The sequence below is a fragment of the Podarcis bocagei genome (genome assembly GCF_964188305.1).
Source record: "Podarcis bocagei genome assembly, chromosome: 6".
Lineage (NCBI taxonomy): Eukaryota > Metazoa > Chordata > Lepidosauria > Squamata > Lacertidae > Podarcis > Podarcis bocagei.
In genome coordinates this window covers 67385986-67399453 of record NC_138130.1, presented here as the reverse complement: position 1 = coordinate 67399453, position 13468 = coordinate 67385986, and the positions used below count along the sequence as shown (strand labels likewise).

At 39.3% G+C, this 13468-nt stretch overlaps 1 protein-coding gene across 4 annotated transcripts in view; it reads left to right on the top strand.

The window, feature by feature from the left end:
- The window catches only part of EPHA6 (EPH receptor A6), a 367313-nt gene that overhangs the window by 286552 nt on the left and 67293 nt on the right, over nucleotides 1-13468 (top strand). For 3 of the 4 annotated variants that reach the window (XM_081198943.1, XM_081198944.1, XM_081198946.1), the window contains one exon: nucleotides 11586-11711. The exons of the other annotated variant lie outside the window; for it this stretch is intronic. In XM_081198943.1, the coding sequence (XP_081055069.1) occupies nucleotides 11586-11711 (126 nt within the window). The remainder of the gene's footprint in view (nucleotides 1-11585; nucleotides 11712-13468) is intronic. 4 annotated transcript variants of the gene reach the window in all.

Here is a 13468-nt window from a genome sequence, read left to right as displayed (position 1 = left end):
ATGCTCAGTAGAATCCTTCACATAGGGCCCTAAGCCATGTTGTTATGAGAGCACCTGACACCCAATTTAAGGACATGGGTATCTGGGGAAATTACAGTTAAATGAGGACCTTGATCCCAGGAACACAGCTGGTGCAAAATTCAAGAACCTGTGAAGAAGAGATGAAACAACAGGGTACAAGTTTGGTATGCTGCAGTAATAGGGAGCGAAAAATACTGTGTGCTAGCTTTTGCTTGTTGTAAGTTAGCTAACCATACAATATCTTTAAAAAAAGGAACCTATATTGAACTTTTGGTTACAGGGAAATATAGTTAAATTGAACAGATTAATTCAGAGGCAGATAATTAATCAGTGAAAAACAGTTTATTAGGCTGGTGTAAAATGTAAAGCAGCTTCATTTTGAAAACTGCTTACACTAAAGTAGTTCAGTTTGAGTCTGAGAATACTGTAGATTGAGCAGTTTCTGAGTTGCAACACAGCATCCCTAGCAATGGGATAATTATCAGATAGAATCTGACACTGGACTTACTGAGACATACACCACTATAAGTGGTTAATGAATCACTTTCTGACAGTGAGAAGCAGAGTTGGTCTGCAGTACTTTCTCCTTATGTTAGCCATAAGTTATTAAGCTGTAACCATTGCCTGTATATAGTTCTTCAGTTAATAGGAAATGCAATCCATCACAATGTTTTTATCTGTTGACCTAAAAGGGGTGAAAAAACTCCACCAGATTACATGATTACAATACGTGTGAGAATTCCAGTTCGAAATTACTGATGAATGAAACAGCACAAATAATTTTTGTGTTGTATAATATCAGGAAAACAAGCATTAGCAGTCATGTACAACTCAAGTTACAGAGTATGGCTTAGCTCCTTCATTCCTGTGAGCAGAAAGGTGTGGGGGGGGGTTCAGTGTTCTCCTGCAGCCAGCCCCCTGTGCCATCTGTCATAGAGTGTTGACTGATGCTCTGGAATATTGCGAGAAGTCATACAGGGAAGTATAGTGGAAAGGAGGAATTAGTAAAAACATTCTTACCCCCTCTTCTGCCAGAAGGAACTTCCATTAGAACACATTATTGTTAATAGAAAAGCAACTTGGGATCCAAGACTGGGTGGTCTTCTAAATAAAGGATCCTATATCATCTTCCAAGAGCATTATTTCAGATTTCAGTAATTCTTATTCTTCAAAGAGGAACACCGTGGATTGGATCCAGAACAGCTCTTTCTCCCCTCACAGAAAGCAAGGGAAATATTTTAACTGGTTCCCCATGCAGCTCTGCACTGCTTCCTACACTACTCTAGAAAGCCCATCCCCACAACCCCCCAGAGCAGCTGTTCAATGGGGCATAAGAAACTGCAGGGGGAGGATTGCAATGAACCAAAATTGCTTCTTCTGCTTCTATGAACAGGAACACTCCTGCATGAAATAACATTTTTAAACATTACTGTGTTAGAATGTTCTTAATTCTAACTGTTTTTGGAATCTTCTAACCATTTCTTGAATGCCTTTTAAAAAATAAAATATGGATATGTTTGCCACCCATGCTCCTTTAGAAGGAAAAGTGGGATATAAATTCAATAAATCAGCATGAGAATTATCCGTCACATTTATGTGGTTCCAGCCTCATATAATTTCTGATTTCCTATCTGCTTGCACTATGCTCACATAGGGCATATTTCAACCATTCTGTCTCATTGGAGAATTTTAACAGTCATCCTCCAATCTAACCCAGTTTGCTGTTTTATAATACTGAAATTCCAGATTCTGAAGTATTTCCATTTTCTTGAGGCAGATATGTGTAGTCAATGATTTCCAGAGTTCAGCTTTAAATTTGGAATTGCTTTGTTGCATGTTGTGGTCACCTTGGCTATTCCATTTACACAAAGTATATGTCCTGCAATGTGGATGACTACTACTCAATAAAAGAACAAAAGCAAGAATTCACTCACACCATTTTTGCTTTAGAAACATTATTGATTTTGTAGGCTTTGGTTTAAAAAGACTCATTCGTTTTATTTAAAATCCATTGACTGATTTGCTTGTTGAGAGTAGACAGAGGAAACTTTTTTTGTTTGAGGTCAGTCTACTTTAGTGATTGCTTTCAACTTGCCTTTGGAAGTGTATCATCATGTGCCAATTTCTGATTTCACACTGAGCTTTTTTGGCTAAATCTAAAACTGCAATGGCTACCTTTCCAAAATGAATTTCCAAGAATGTGCATCTCGATCAGATGTTGACAAAGCCAGGATAAGAACTCCTGAGGCTCAGGCATTAATTTGACTACCAGACTGCATAAAATACTGAATTTGTGTCAGCATTGGAAAATCCTCACTCAATAGATTCTTTGCAGCTGACTTTCTTTATGCTCCAAAAGGAGCTGGTAACTCATTAAAAGGCATTTGCAAAGTAATTGGCTCTTTAAGAGTAACTGTTCTCAAAATTAAAAGGGTTATTCAGACTTGGATCAGTTTATTATTTTGAAAGATTTATATTCATTTTCATAAGAGGATAAATACCATTCTCCGTAAAGATTCAGATTTATGCACCCAGACATGATCTTTAGAATGAAAGTCAAGAAGTATATTACATTGCTGTTGTGTACACTCCAGTTCCCCAAGCAGTGATAATTTCCAGGGGTTCCAGCATGTCTTTGTGGTGGTACACATTGGAACCATTTTGATTTGTATTTAATTTGCTATGAAAAACCAATGACTTTTCTTTCTCAGCCCAAGAGCATTAATATTTATTGTATAATACAAAATCACTGTTGAAAGTAAAGTGCAGATAGATGACTGACCTGGATCCCACTTATTTTATTTCTTCTGGGTCTAGCCACCATTTTAATTTCTCACAATGTCTGTGGCCTAGCATTGCTCTGAGATAATTAAAGGGATAACTAAACCATTTGCTCCTTCATCTTCCAACACCACCTCTTCCCAGTCTTCTCCCTCTTCTCACTCATTGTCCCACCACCACTTTCTGGACTTTTAGCCATCTTCCCTAAGTGGTTCCCCAGTTGGTTCCTTCCACCACTCCTCTGTGTCCAACCAGTCGATTACAGCAGGGGTCTGGAAGAAGCAATGTGCTTCATATATAGATTGTGTGAATTCAACTTACCGTATTTACACAAATCTAATGTGCCACTGAATCTAATGCACACCCTAGTTTTCAAAACCTTGAAACCAAAAAAAGTATTTGCTTAAGATGTGAAAATGTGAATACAAATGCACCATCAAATTCATATAAAGATGTGAATATAAATGCACCATCAAATCTAATTCACACCCTCATTTTCACATCTTGATTTGGCCAAAAAAGGTGTGCATTATTTTCAAGTAAATACGGTCAGGGCCTTGTAGAGCTAGGCAGAGGCCCGGGCCAGGTAGATAATGTGCCCCCCCCCCCCGTTTTTTACACTGGGGATAACTGAAGTCTTGTAAATAAGTAAGTATATAAATAATTTTCACAAAAGTTATGCTGCCAAATAATTTTATTTCAAGGCTTGAACTGTATCTGCATATAAAGACAAAATGGAAAATATAGATAAATATGCTGACAGAGGCCTCCTTTGGAATTGGAGGCCCGGGCCAAGTGGCCCATATGCCCGCATCCCCCCTCTCTCTGGGCCTGAATACGGTAAACCAACAGCTCTGATTATGAGCATTTAGACTGGGATCTGAGGAGCCTGTACACTGATTGACAGAACCAAAAGTGAGAGCCAGTTGGTGACTGTGCCAACTTTTGGATTGTGGTTAACACTTAGAGGCAAATCTTACTATTTAAATGTTGGAAGTCATTTAAACTTATTTCCAAGCCACAAGTAAAGTTCATAATTTTTTTTTAAAAAAAAAGTTTACATCAGTCACAACTGACATTACGGTTAGGTGTAAAATAAGTTGGTCTGGGAACATGACAACTTAACTTGTCTGTTAATTTGTCCATTATGCTTTTGTCAAATACACAGTTTCAGTGTCAGTGGACTGTACAAATGCATCATTCATCAGAATATTTTTTCCCCTGACATTAGCATTTTTAGAGTGGTTATAACAACTTGTAAATACTGCTTTTTCTGAAGCATTTGGACCTGTCAGGAACTGTAGCTGGCTGAAACACTGTTATAACATAAATGCAACACAAGCACATGGTCATAGTCTGAGATGCTTTGCTTCTGCACAATAAAACTAAGCACTTATTTTGACAATACAGCTAAGCGCTTCTTTGCTTACCCAGCAGATCTTGGGGTTGTGCCATTTGCTGTTTGTAACAAATATAATTTTAATAAGATATAAGTTTTGTGCTGTTCTCAGCATCCTGCTAATTTCAGTGGGTTATATTGCATTTAGTAATAACTAGGGCAGCCAAAATGAACCTGTATAGTTGGAAACAATTTATACTTTCTAAAATCTTTATGATATCATATGTCTATGTTAAAACAATAAAACTATATTATAGCATGGGCAACACCAATTTGGGGTACTAGAACAGGGGGTGGGAACTGCATAGCTCAACAATGGGACTGAAACTCAATCATATAGGCATTTAAGCGCTGGGTTTAGCCATTTAGGGAATTGGAAATGAGCAGCAGCAAGCCTCATACTTGTGATATCCCTGTTCCCCTTCCCCTGTGCATGAGAAGATTAGAAGCTTCTGCATTTTATTTGCTGCAAGAAGAAGTTTCACAAATGTAGCAATGTATTGTTTCTGCAGAGCATAGTTTGTTCTGAAATGAGGGTCCCAAATTAAGATCAAATCTCCTGGAAGGAAACAACTAAAGCTCTCTCAACATAGAGCTGAGTCGTTAATTGAACTCTTTGACTTCAAATGCTTTCTCAAATTGCTCCACCATAACCATAGTTACCTGAAATGATCACAGGATGATCATTCGTCCAGCATATAACATTAAACAAGGTTTGGTTCTTTGTATGCACTTGTAAATCATTATAGCAAGAGTCTCTTGCAAAGCTGTATTTATCTTATGCCTTGGATCCTTGAGCTTATTTCTGTGCTTTCTCTGCTTAGGAAGCCTTTCTTGTCCAGAGTGCAGATACAGTGGTGCCCCGCAAGACGAATGCCTCGCAAGACGTAAAACTCGCTAGACGAAAGAGTTTTCCATTTTGGAGGTGCTTCGCAAAACGAATTTCCTATGGGCTTGCTTCACAAGACGACAATGTCTTGCGAGTTCCTGCTGGTTTTTTTCCTCCCCCCCCCTTTTTCTAAGCCGTTAAGCCGCTTATCAGCTGATCCGATCAGCAGATAAGCCGCTAAAAGCCGCTAATAGCGCTAATCCGCTAATCCTTCAATGGGCTTGCTTCGCAAGACGAAAAAACCACTAGACGAAGAGAATCACAGAACGGATTCTTTTCGTCTTGCGAGGCACCACTGTATTAAGTTGACTCGGAGCTGACATTGCTGCATTGCCTCCTCACTCATCTACTAGTGATCTTATTTCTTATATAAAGCAGTTTTTGTTCCCATGGGGATCTGTTTTTCTAACACTGAGCATGTGGTAATAGTATCCTTTTTGCCCACAAGACAAATGGATCTTCTGGGATCTTCTGTTGCCTGTCATTGGGGAAACACCAGGGGTGACATGGGAATAAACCCTTCCCCGATCCATGTTTTCCCTATTCCCTTGCAGCTTCTGTTAATAAAATCATAAAATTAAAACATGGATTTCCCATGTCATTATTAGTTTGGCCCTGGATATTTTGCTATTCCTTCAGCTGCCTCTTGAGACCTGCTAATGATTTTCCTGCACACATGTTCAGGAATACAAATGTATTCCTGCTTAAATGTACAATCATACAGTACTTGATTTTCACTGTTTGATTCAGGTCCCGTGGGGCTGGCAGTGACCACAAACTGAGATTCTATAGATCAGGAGTGGGGAACCTATAGCTTATGGGCCTGAGTTCCAATTTGGCCCATGAGGCCATTTCTCCATAATCACTCCCAGCTGTCCCACACCTTATGCCGTATGTGACATCAAATGTGTACAAGTAGAGACAAAGTTGCCAGTGCACAATCAGGAGTCTTAAAGTGCTCAACAGAGCATTGGCTAGGGAGACTTGCTGCCACCACTGATCAGCTGATTGCCCGTGAGAGCAAGTCCACTGGGAATGGCTCACCTCTGCCCAGAGCAAGGTTCGAAGTTATTACCTATCTACTGACAGGTGGTGGTCAAGCTTGCTGGATTAGCAGTGCTACCAAGTTCCCCATTGGGATCATGGCAGCACAGACGATACCTGCAGAAAGCAGGACATGGAGCCATGACCTATAACTAGATGGAAAGTAACTTCAAGCTTCACATAGTTTGGATTTATTTATTTATTTATTTTTGGTAGTTTGCCATGCTGCAAAGGAAAAACGAGTTACCCGACATCATCGTGATATCAGGTGATTGTACGTGAGTGAGGGGCCTGCCCATCACACAAGGTAGCTGTCCAGGGTTGGTGAAACCCAGGATCTGGGCCACTGGATTCAGTTCCCCACCCCTGCTAAGGCATCCACCTGAGGCATCCAGACTTACTTGCAGTCAGCACTGTCTAATTGTGAGGAAAGGCAATTTCTAGTCAAGCAGTGCTCCCTAGCGCTGCGTAGTCCAGGGACGCTGCACTTCAGTTTCTATCAGCCCAGCCAGCATGGCCATTGGGCAACAGTCAGGTATAGTGAGAGCTGTGGTCCAGCATCTGGAGGACCACAATTTGGTATAGTCAATCTGTACTCTTTTAAAGGAGCTAAAGAAAGATGTAGAAAAAACAGGCTTCTAATTTAACTTCCCCATGAATTATATGCAAGAAAAGCAAGGTAGAATGCCCCACTTTCAGAATAGGCCAGACATTTCACTTCACAGTGTCTTACGTACAATCGTAATTGAACATTCACAAAGAAACATTTGAAGTATCAAACTCCACTTTAAAGTCTGCTCTAAGACACTCATTTTAAGAAATATTTGGAGGTTTTTTTTACAAACACAGGTCATTGTTGGCAGGGCTTTCAGGATAAATTGAACAAAATATGTTCGCATAGCCACATCTAGCAAAATGGTCTTTATTATAGGCCACACGTCATACTGTGTTCTATTGTGGTGGTATTATAATATGGAGAATGTAAACTTTTGATACAGCAGTAAAACTCCACAGTTTTACAAAGACTAAAAAATGATATACTGCTACAGAAGCAGCCAGGTGCAATTGAAAGGTAATTGTTTTTATACCAGAAAATCATATTTGTAATTTACTCAGAGGAATCCATTAATGAGGTCATTATCAACAATGCTCACCACTGCCAAAAAACTTGCTTAAATGAAAGCCATGAATCTTTCTAACAGCATTACTTGATCCTTAGAATTGAATGTGCCTGACTCCCACTCTCTCTTCTCATTATGGACTGGCAAGGATGAGCAAGATTTAACTGCAGAATCCTGCAATAACATTATCTAGGCTGCATCATTAGATACACCCAAGATAATACATAAACAGTTATTGCGGACAGTTCTGCCTCCTTAGTGTAAATTTGTTATACACAATGCTGAAAAATTGTATTAAAATGCTTAATTATAGGAGTGAGCTAGTAGCTATTTAGGCATGCTGCAAAGCTGGTATGATCAGGTGAATTGAAATGCTGAGGACAAGAAGAATTCAGGTCAAGACTCTAGTACAGACTTAATGACCATTTCAAGCAGCATTTCTATTTGTGATCAGGGGAACTGAACCTCATTTGCTGAGGTTTGGTCCACTGCAGTACCTTAGCCATACTTCAGGCAAGAAAAGTACAGTAGTACCTTGGGTTACAAACGCTTCAGGTTAAAAATGCTTCGGGTTACAAACTCCGCTAACCCAGAAGTAGTTGCTCCGGGTTGTGAACTTTGCCCCAGGATGAGAACGGAAATCACGAACCAGCAGCGCAGTGGCAGCGGGAGGCCCCATTAGCGAAAGTGCGCCTCAGGTTAAGAACAGTTTCGGGTTAAGAGCAGACCTCCAGAACGAATGAAGTTCATAACCCAAGGTACTACTGTAATACCAGCCTGCATTTTTCATAGGACAAACAATATGTGAAAGGTTAATGCTGTAGATGGAAAATAGGTCCTCTTTCTCAGTCTCAGATTAGATAGGCAAGTCAGGGGCATACCCAAATCCTCCCCCCAAAAATCTTCTTGTTTGTTACTTAAAACGTCCCTGCAGACATCATTTGGAAATGGTGGTCATGCTTTACTACTCCTTTTGGCAATAATCCTGTGATTTACTCTCATGGGGATCAAAGAGTCCTCTGTTTAGCCATATATCATCATGCTTGTCAGATTTTTGTTCATTACATTCTTGTCGTGCGCATGGGTTTTACACAAAGAGCGAATGAAACCTTCAACCCGCACTCTACTGAAATCTAAAATAGTAGCCTGCTTACTGTTATATGCAAGAAAATCAGTAAGATCTACACGTAACTGATGGCACACTTTTCACACTTGAACAGTGCCTTAAATGGCTCAAGACCACAATACCTCAAGAACTGTCTCTGTCCATATGAACCTACGCAGACCCTGAGATCATCCCCTGAGACCCTCCTTTGTGCGCCTTCTCCATGAGAGGCCTACAGGATGACAACACAAGAACAGCCCTTTTCTGCAGTGGCTCCCCATTTGTGTAATGCTCTCTCCAGGGAGGTTTGGCTGGCACCTTCATTATACACCTTTAGCAGCATTTATTTCTACAGAAAAGGCAGCAATTATGTAGATTATTTAATAAAGTCACTCACCAAATACCTTTCTTTCTTTCTTTCTTTCTTTCTTTCTTTCTTTCTTTCTTTCTTTCTTTCTCCATCTGTCTGTCTGAGATTATCTGAATAAGCTTAGGTGTCATGGGATAAGAGGACAGGTTCTCTTCTGGATCATTAACTGGTTTTAAAAAAAACAGATAGCAGAAAGTAGGAATAAATGACTAGTTCTCTCACTGAAGGGATGCAAGAAGTGGGTTCCTCAAAGGATCAGTGTTGGTACCAGTGCTTTGTAACTTGTTCATACATGCAGTTTGGTGTTAGCAGTGAAGTGATCATGTTTGATGAGGACACCAAATTCTTCAGGGTGGTAAGAACAAAAAGGATCTCTCCAGATTGTAAGGCTGTGCAATAGTACAAAAGTAGACAAGGGCTGTTTAATGTTATTAGAACGATATTAGATATATCATTTTTAAATGCCACAGGGCATACTTGTAATTTAAATTGTTTTTCTTACCTTGTTGCTGGGTTTATTTCTGTCAAAAAGCTGCTGGTTGCTCTGCAACACCCTCTGGTGTCACATTTTAACAACGCATTACAAACTTTAAAAGCAATGCACCATTTGTGCCTCTTTGTTAACCACAACCCTTCCTTAACCCGTACTTAACATTAAAAACATGAGCGTAGACCCTCCCAAGGACCAAATTGGATAATCAAAGGGCCCAGTGTGAGCAAGCAGCATCTTTGTGTGGCTGCAGTGACCCCAGTGCCTGGCAGGGCCTACCAAGGAAGCCTATCCTCAGTTCCACTTTCCGGGTACACCAGAGAGCTTCTGACCCCAAATATTTTTCAAAAATGGATCAACTGGAATTTTAGAGCTTCCCCCATCTAAGTTAGCTTAATGAGCAGTTCATAACCTCAGTCTTGCAAAGGCTTCCTAAGAAAAATTCCATAAGTATTTAAAGCTTGGCTCAGTTAGGTGAACATTACTTAACCCTTTGTGTTTAATTGATTTATTACTAAAACAACATCCTTGGTTTTGTTATAGACTCTCAAATGTATATGTAAATGTATATGTTTTTCCACTTTAAGTCATCCCTTCTAGGAAATTGAGCTTTTCAAACTCCATTGCTGGGGGTGGGTGGGGTGATTAGAGTGAGGGAAAGTGCCCGTTTCTGATCCTTACTTTTCCTCATCTCAGTATTAGCAAGTTCTTGTTAAGTGGATTTATGTAGTGGGAAGTCTGGGCCTGATGTTCCCTGAGATATACAATAAAAGCCCAGCATGCTTTGTTTGTTCAAATATATACTGTTTATGTCTCACACCAAAAGCTAGAAGTGAAGCATATATTAGCAAAGGATAATGAGGCTTTGGCAATGAAAATCAGTGAGTGGTTGATTTATTTTATTTATTTATATCTTTCTAAGTTTACATAGCACCAACATTACTTTTTGTTGTTGTACCTAAGTAAACTTAAAAAGATATAAATGAACTATGTTTTATCTGAATTTTCTTTCTGGGGGTTTTCTGCATTTCTGTTAATCACTACAAAATTACATCCCATGAAGATTAAGGAACCTGTTTATTTTCTGATTATAATGAGAGGCAGGTGTTGTCTGTCTCTGAGGAGCAAGCATGCAGTTCGTTCTAAAAATAATGGAAGTGTGAGGCAGAGTTAGCAAAACATATTATTAAGCTTCCTGGCAAGGCACTTCTTCATACTTGTAGTCGTTCTCTCCTCATCCCACACCCTGACAGAAGCTCAAGTATATGCCAGCTGAATATACACATCTGAAACAAGTACTTCCTAAAGTAGTTTTATGTAGTAATTTCAAGTATATATCTCAATTTATTTGAAAAACAGAAGGCTGGTGTTGTACATAGGACTTCTGCTGAATTTTTAGTAGGGTTTGAACTGCATGATACTTTGTTCATAAAAGTTAATATTTCTATTTACTGAAATTTGAAATTCATTCAATCATTGTTCCAACTCAGGCTTCATACACAACCTTTCCATAGTTGCAAAAGCCATGAAGAGTCTGTCTTGATGGGATTTAATGAAAAGAGAAATAACACAATGTATCTGTTAACATTTTAATGGATTTATAATACGGATATTTTTACAGTATATTATCAGTGGATTTATAGTACAAATATTATTGTCTGCCCTCCTCCCAGGTCCCCATTTGCTTTCTCATAAAAACCCAAAGCACTGACATTAAGGGCCAAATTATACTTTAGTGATAATAGTCCTGGTGTTGGTAACCTCAGTACTTTTATATTTGTTTGAAGCCAGTCCGAGTGGCTGGGACAACTCATTCAGATGGCCGGGGTAGTAGTAGTAGTAGTAGTAGTAGTAGTAATAATAATAATAATAATAATAATAATAATAATAATAATAATAATAATTTATTTATACCCCGCCCATCTGGCTGGGTTTCCCCAGCCACTCTGGGTGGCTTCCAACAAAATATTAAAATACAATACTCTGTTAAACATTAAAAGCTTCCCTAAACAGAGCTGTCTTCAGATGTCTTCTAAAAGTCTGGTAGTTGTTTTTCTCTTTGATATCATCATCATTATTACAAATTTTACATTTTCTTCATTTAAAATGTGTGTCCTTTCATTATTGGAAAAGTTTTAGAGCAATCCCATACTCAGAAGTAAATTTCATTCTGAAGGCATCATTTGAATAGCATTTCTATTCAATCCAGAAGCTTACCAGCTTTTTGTTCAACCACAAACTGGTTACAAATTAATATTTAACAATATTGTCATGGGCTTTATTTTTCTCTTTGCGACCAACACCTTCTGTTCAGCAATTAAAATAACTGTCTGTATAATTAATGACAATTTTTATCTTTTATAAGGATCCTTCCCGACCATTGGGGTGCAGTCTCTTTGCCCAAGATTCCTGAGGGAAGGATTTTTAAATAACATTCCAGCCCCACATCCTCTGTCAGGGGGAGGATCTTTGCCCCCCAGGATTTCTTCTGGTAGGTATTCCATGTGAACATTCAAGCACTGGATAGAAAGCTTTGGTTCTTGGGACCAAAATGAGGAATACAGTGCATTTATGTTACATGATACATATTTTGCTAAATAGATACTTGCTATTTCACTCTTGTTACAGATCAAACAAGTAGCAATGGCATACCCTCCAACATTTTGGTCCCCAAAATTGGGGTGTCAGGATTGTCATGCCAGAGTGCCTTCCAGTCCAGCACTCTGGCGCAACCCTGCTGCTGTGTGCCAGAGGGCACATCTTTTGGTCTGGCACTCTGGTTTGAGGACTCGCACCAGAGCGCCAGACAAAAAAAGGGAAATTCTGTGATTCTGAGATGTCCTGCTTAAAATCAGGACAGTTGCAGGGTATGCAGTGGAGAAGTTTATGTCACAGTGAGCAAAGTTTATAATTTATCAGCCCAAATAAGTATGACAAAACTAAAGAGAACTTCAAAGCAACAGTGAATCTGAATGGTAAAAGGCGATAGCAGCTAGTAATTTAGATAAACACTTGAATATAATTTAGCATTGTGCAATCACAATGTGTATACAACATACCAATGATTTTCGTATTGTTCAAAATAGCCGTGTGAAATTTGTTTGGAATCTGCTATAGTATTAAAATACCGCATTTTTTGCCCCATAAGACGCACTTTTCCCCCTCCAAAAATGAAGGGGAAATGTGTGTGCGTCCTATGGGGCAAATGCAGGCTTTCGCTGAAGCCTGGAGAGCGAGAGGGGTCGATGCGCACCAACCCCTCTCGCTCTCCAGGCTTCAGGAAACTATCCGCAAGCCTTGGGAACCCGCGGGAGTTCCCGCCGGGCTCCCATGGCTTGTGGAGAGCTGCCTGCACCCCGAAGCCTGGGCGCGCTGAGCAAAAAACTAGGTGCGCCCTATGGGCTGGTGCGCTCTATGGGCCGAAAAATATGGTACTTTGTACAACCTTATACAACCCTCTGGTGTGCAGCCTACACCAGAGTAAAACAAAATATAGTCAGAGCACTTCAAATCATTACATATTAATTTCTATGCATGAAAGTATTGCTTTACTTTCTTTACTTTCAACCAGAATAGTATTAAAAGGAAATTTCCATATGCACCTGAGAGGTCATTACTCTTCCACAACATAAATGGATTATTCTTATGCTGTATAAACTGACAATTAAGAATAGATTGAATTAACAAATACTTCCTGGAAAAAATATTCTGTAACTACCATAAGGGAGCAATTATTCATTCTGAAATTCAAGTACAATTTGCAATATCCTACTGTAATTTTTTTTTAGCCTGGATAAGGTTTTCTTCATCTGTTTATCCTCACTTTAAAATACCCGAATATGTATTTTTTAAAAAACCAAAACATCATTAATTCATTCCCCTTGGTCATATTTACATAATAAAAATGCAGAATACAGCATTGTATATTTTAATAATAAATGTACATGACGGGGGGCATCCAGATTTTAGTTCCTTCCTTTGTAACTGTAGTAAAGACCATTTTAAAGTAAAGACAGCCATGCTGAGTCTACAAAAGTAATCCATGCACAACCATTGGTCTGCATACCTGGGCTGCTCATCAAATCTATGCCCAGTTGTGCAGATGGGTACTGCAAGGAAGAAGAATCACTGTCACCTGACGCCTCTTGCTGCATGAGGTGGTTGAGAACCACAGCACGCTCCCTGTCAAAAGGTGGCAGGCACTGTTAGTTCTAATACTGCTGACAACCTGTTTACACTGTTTACATC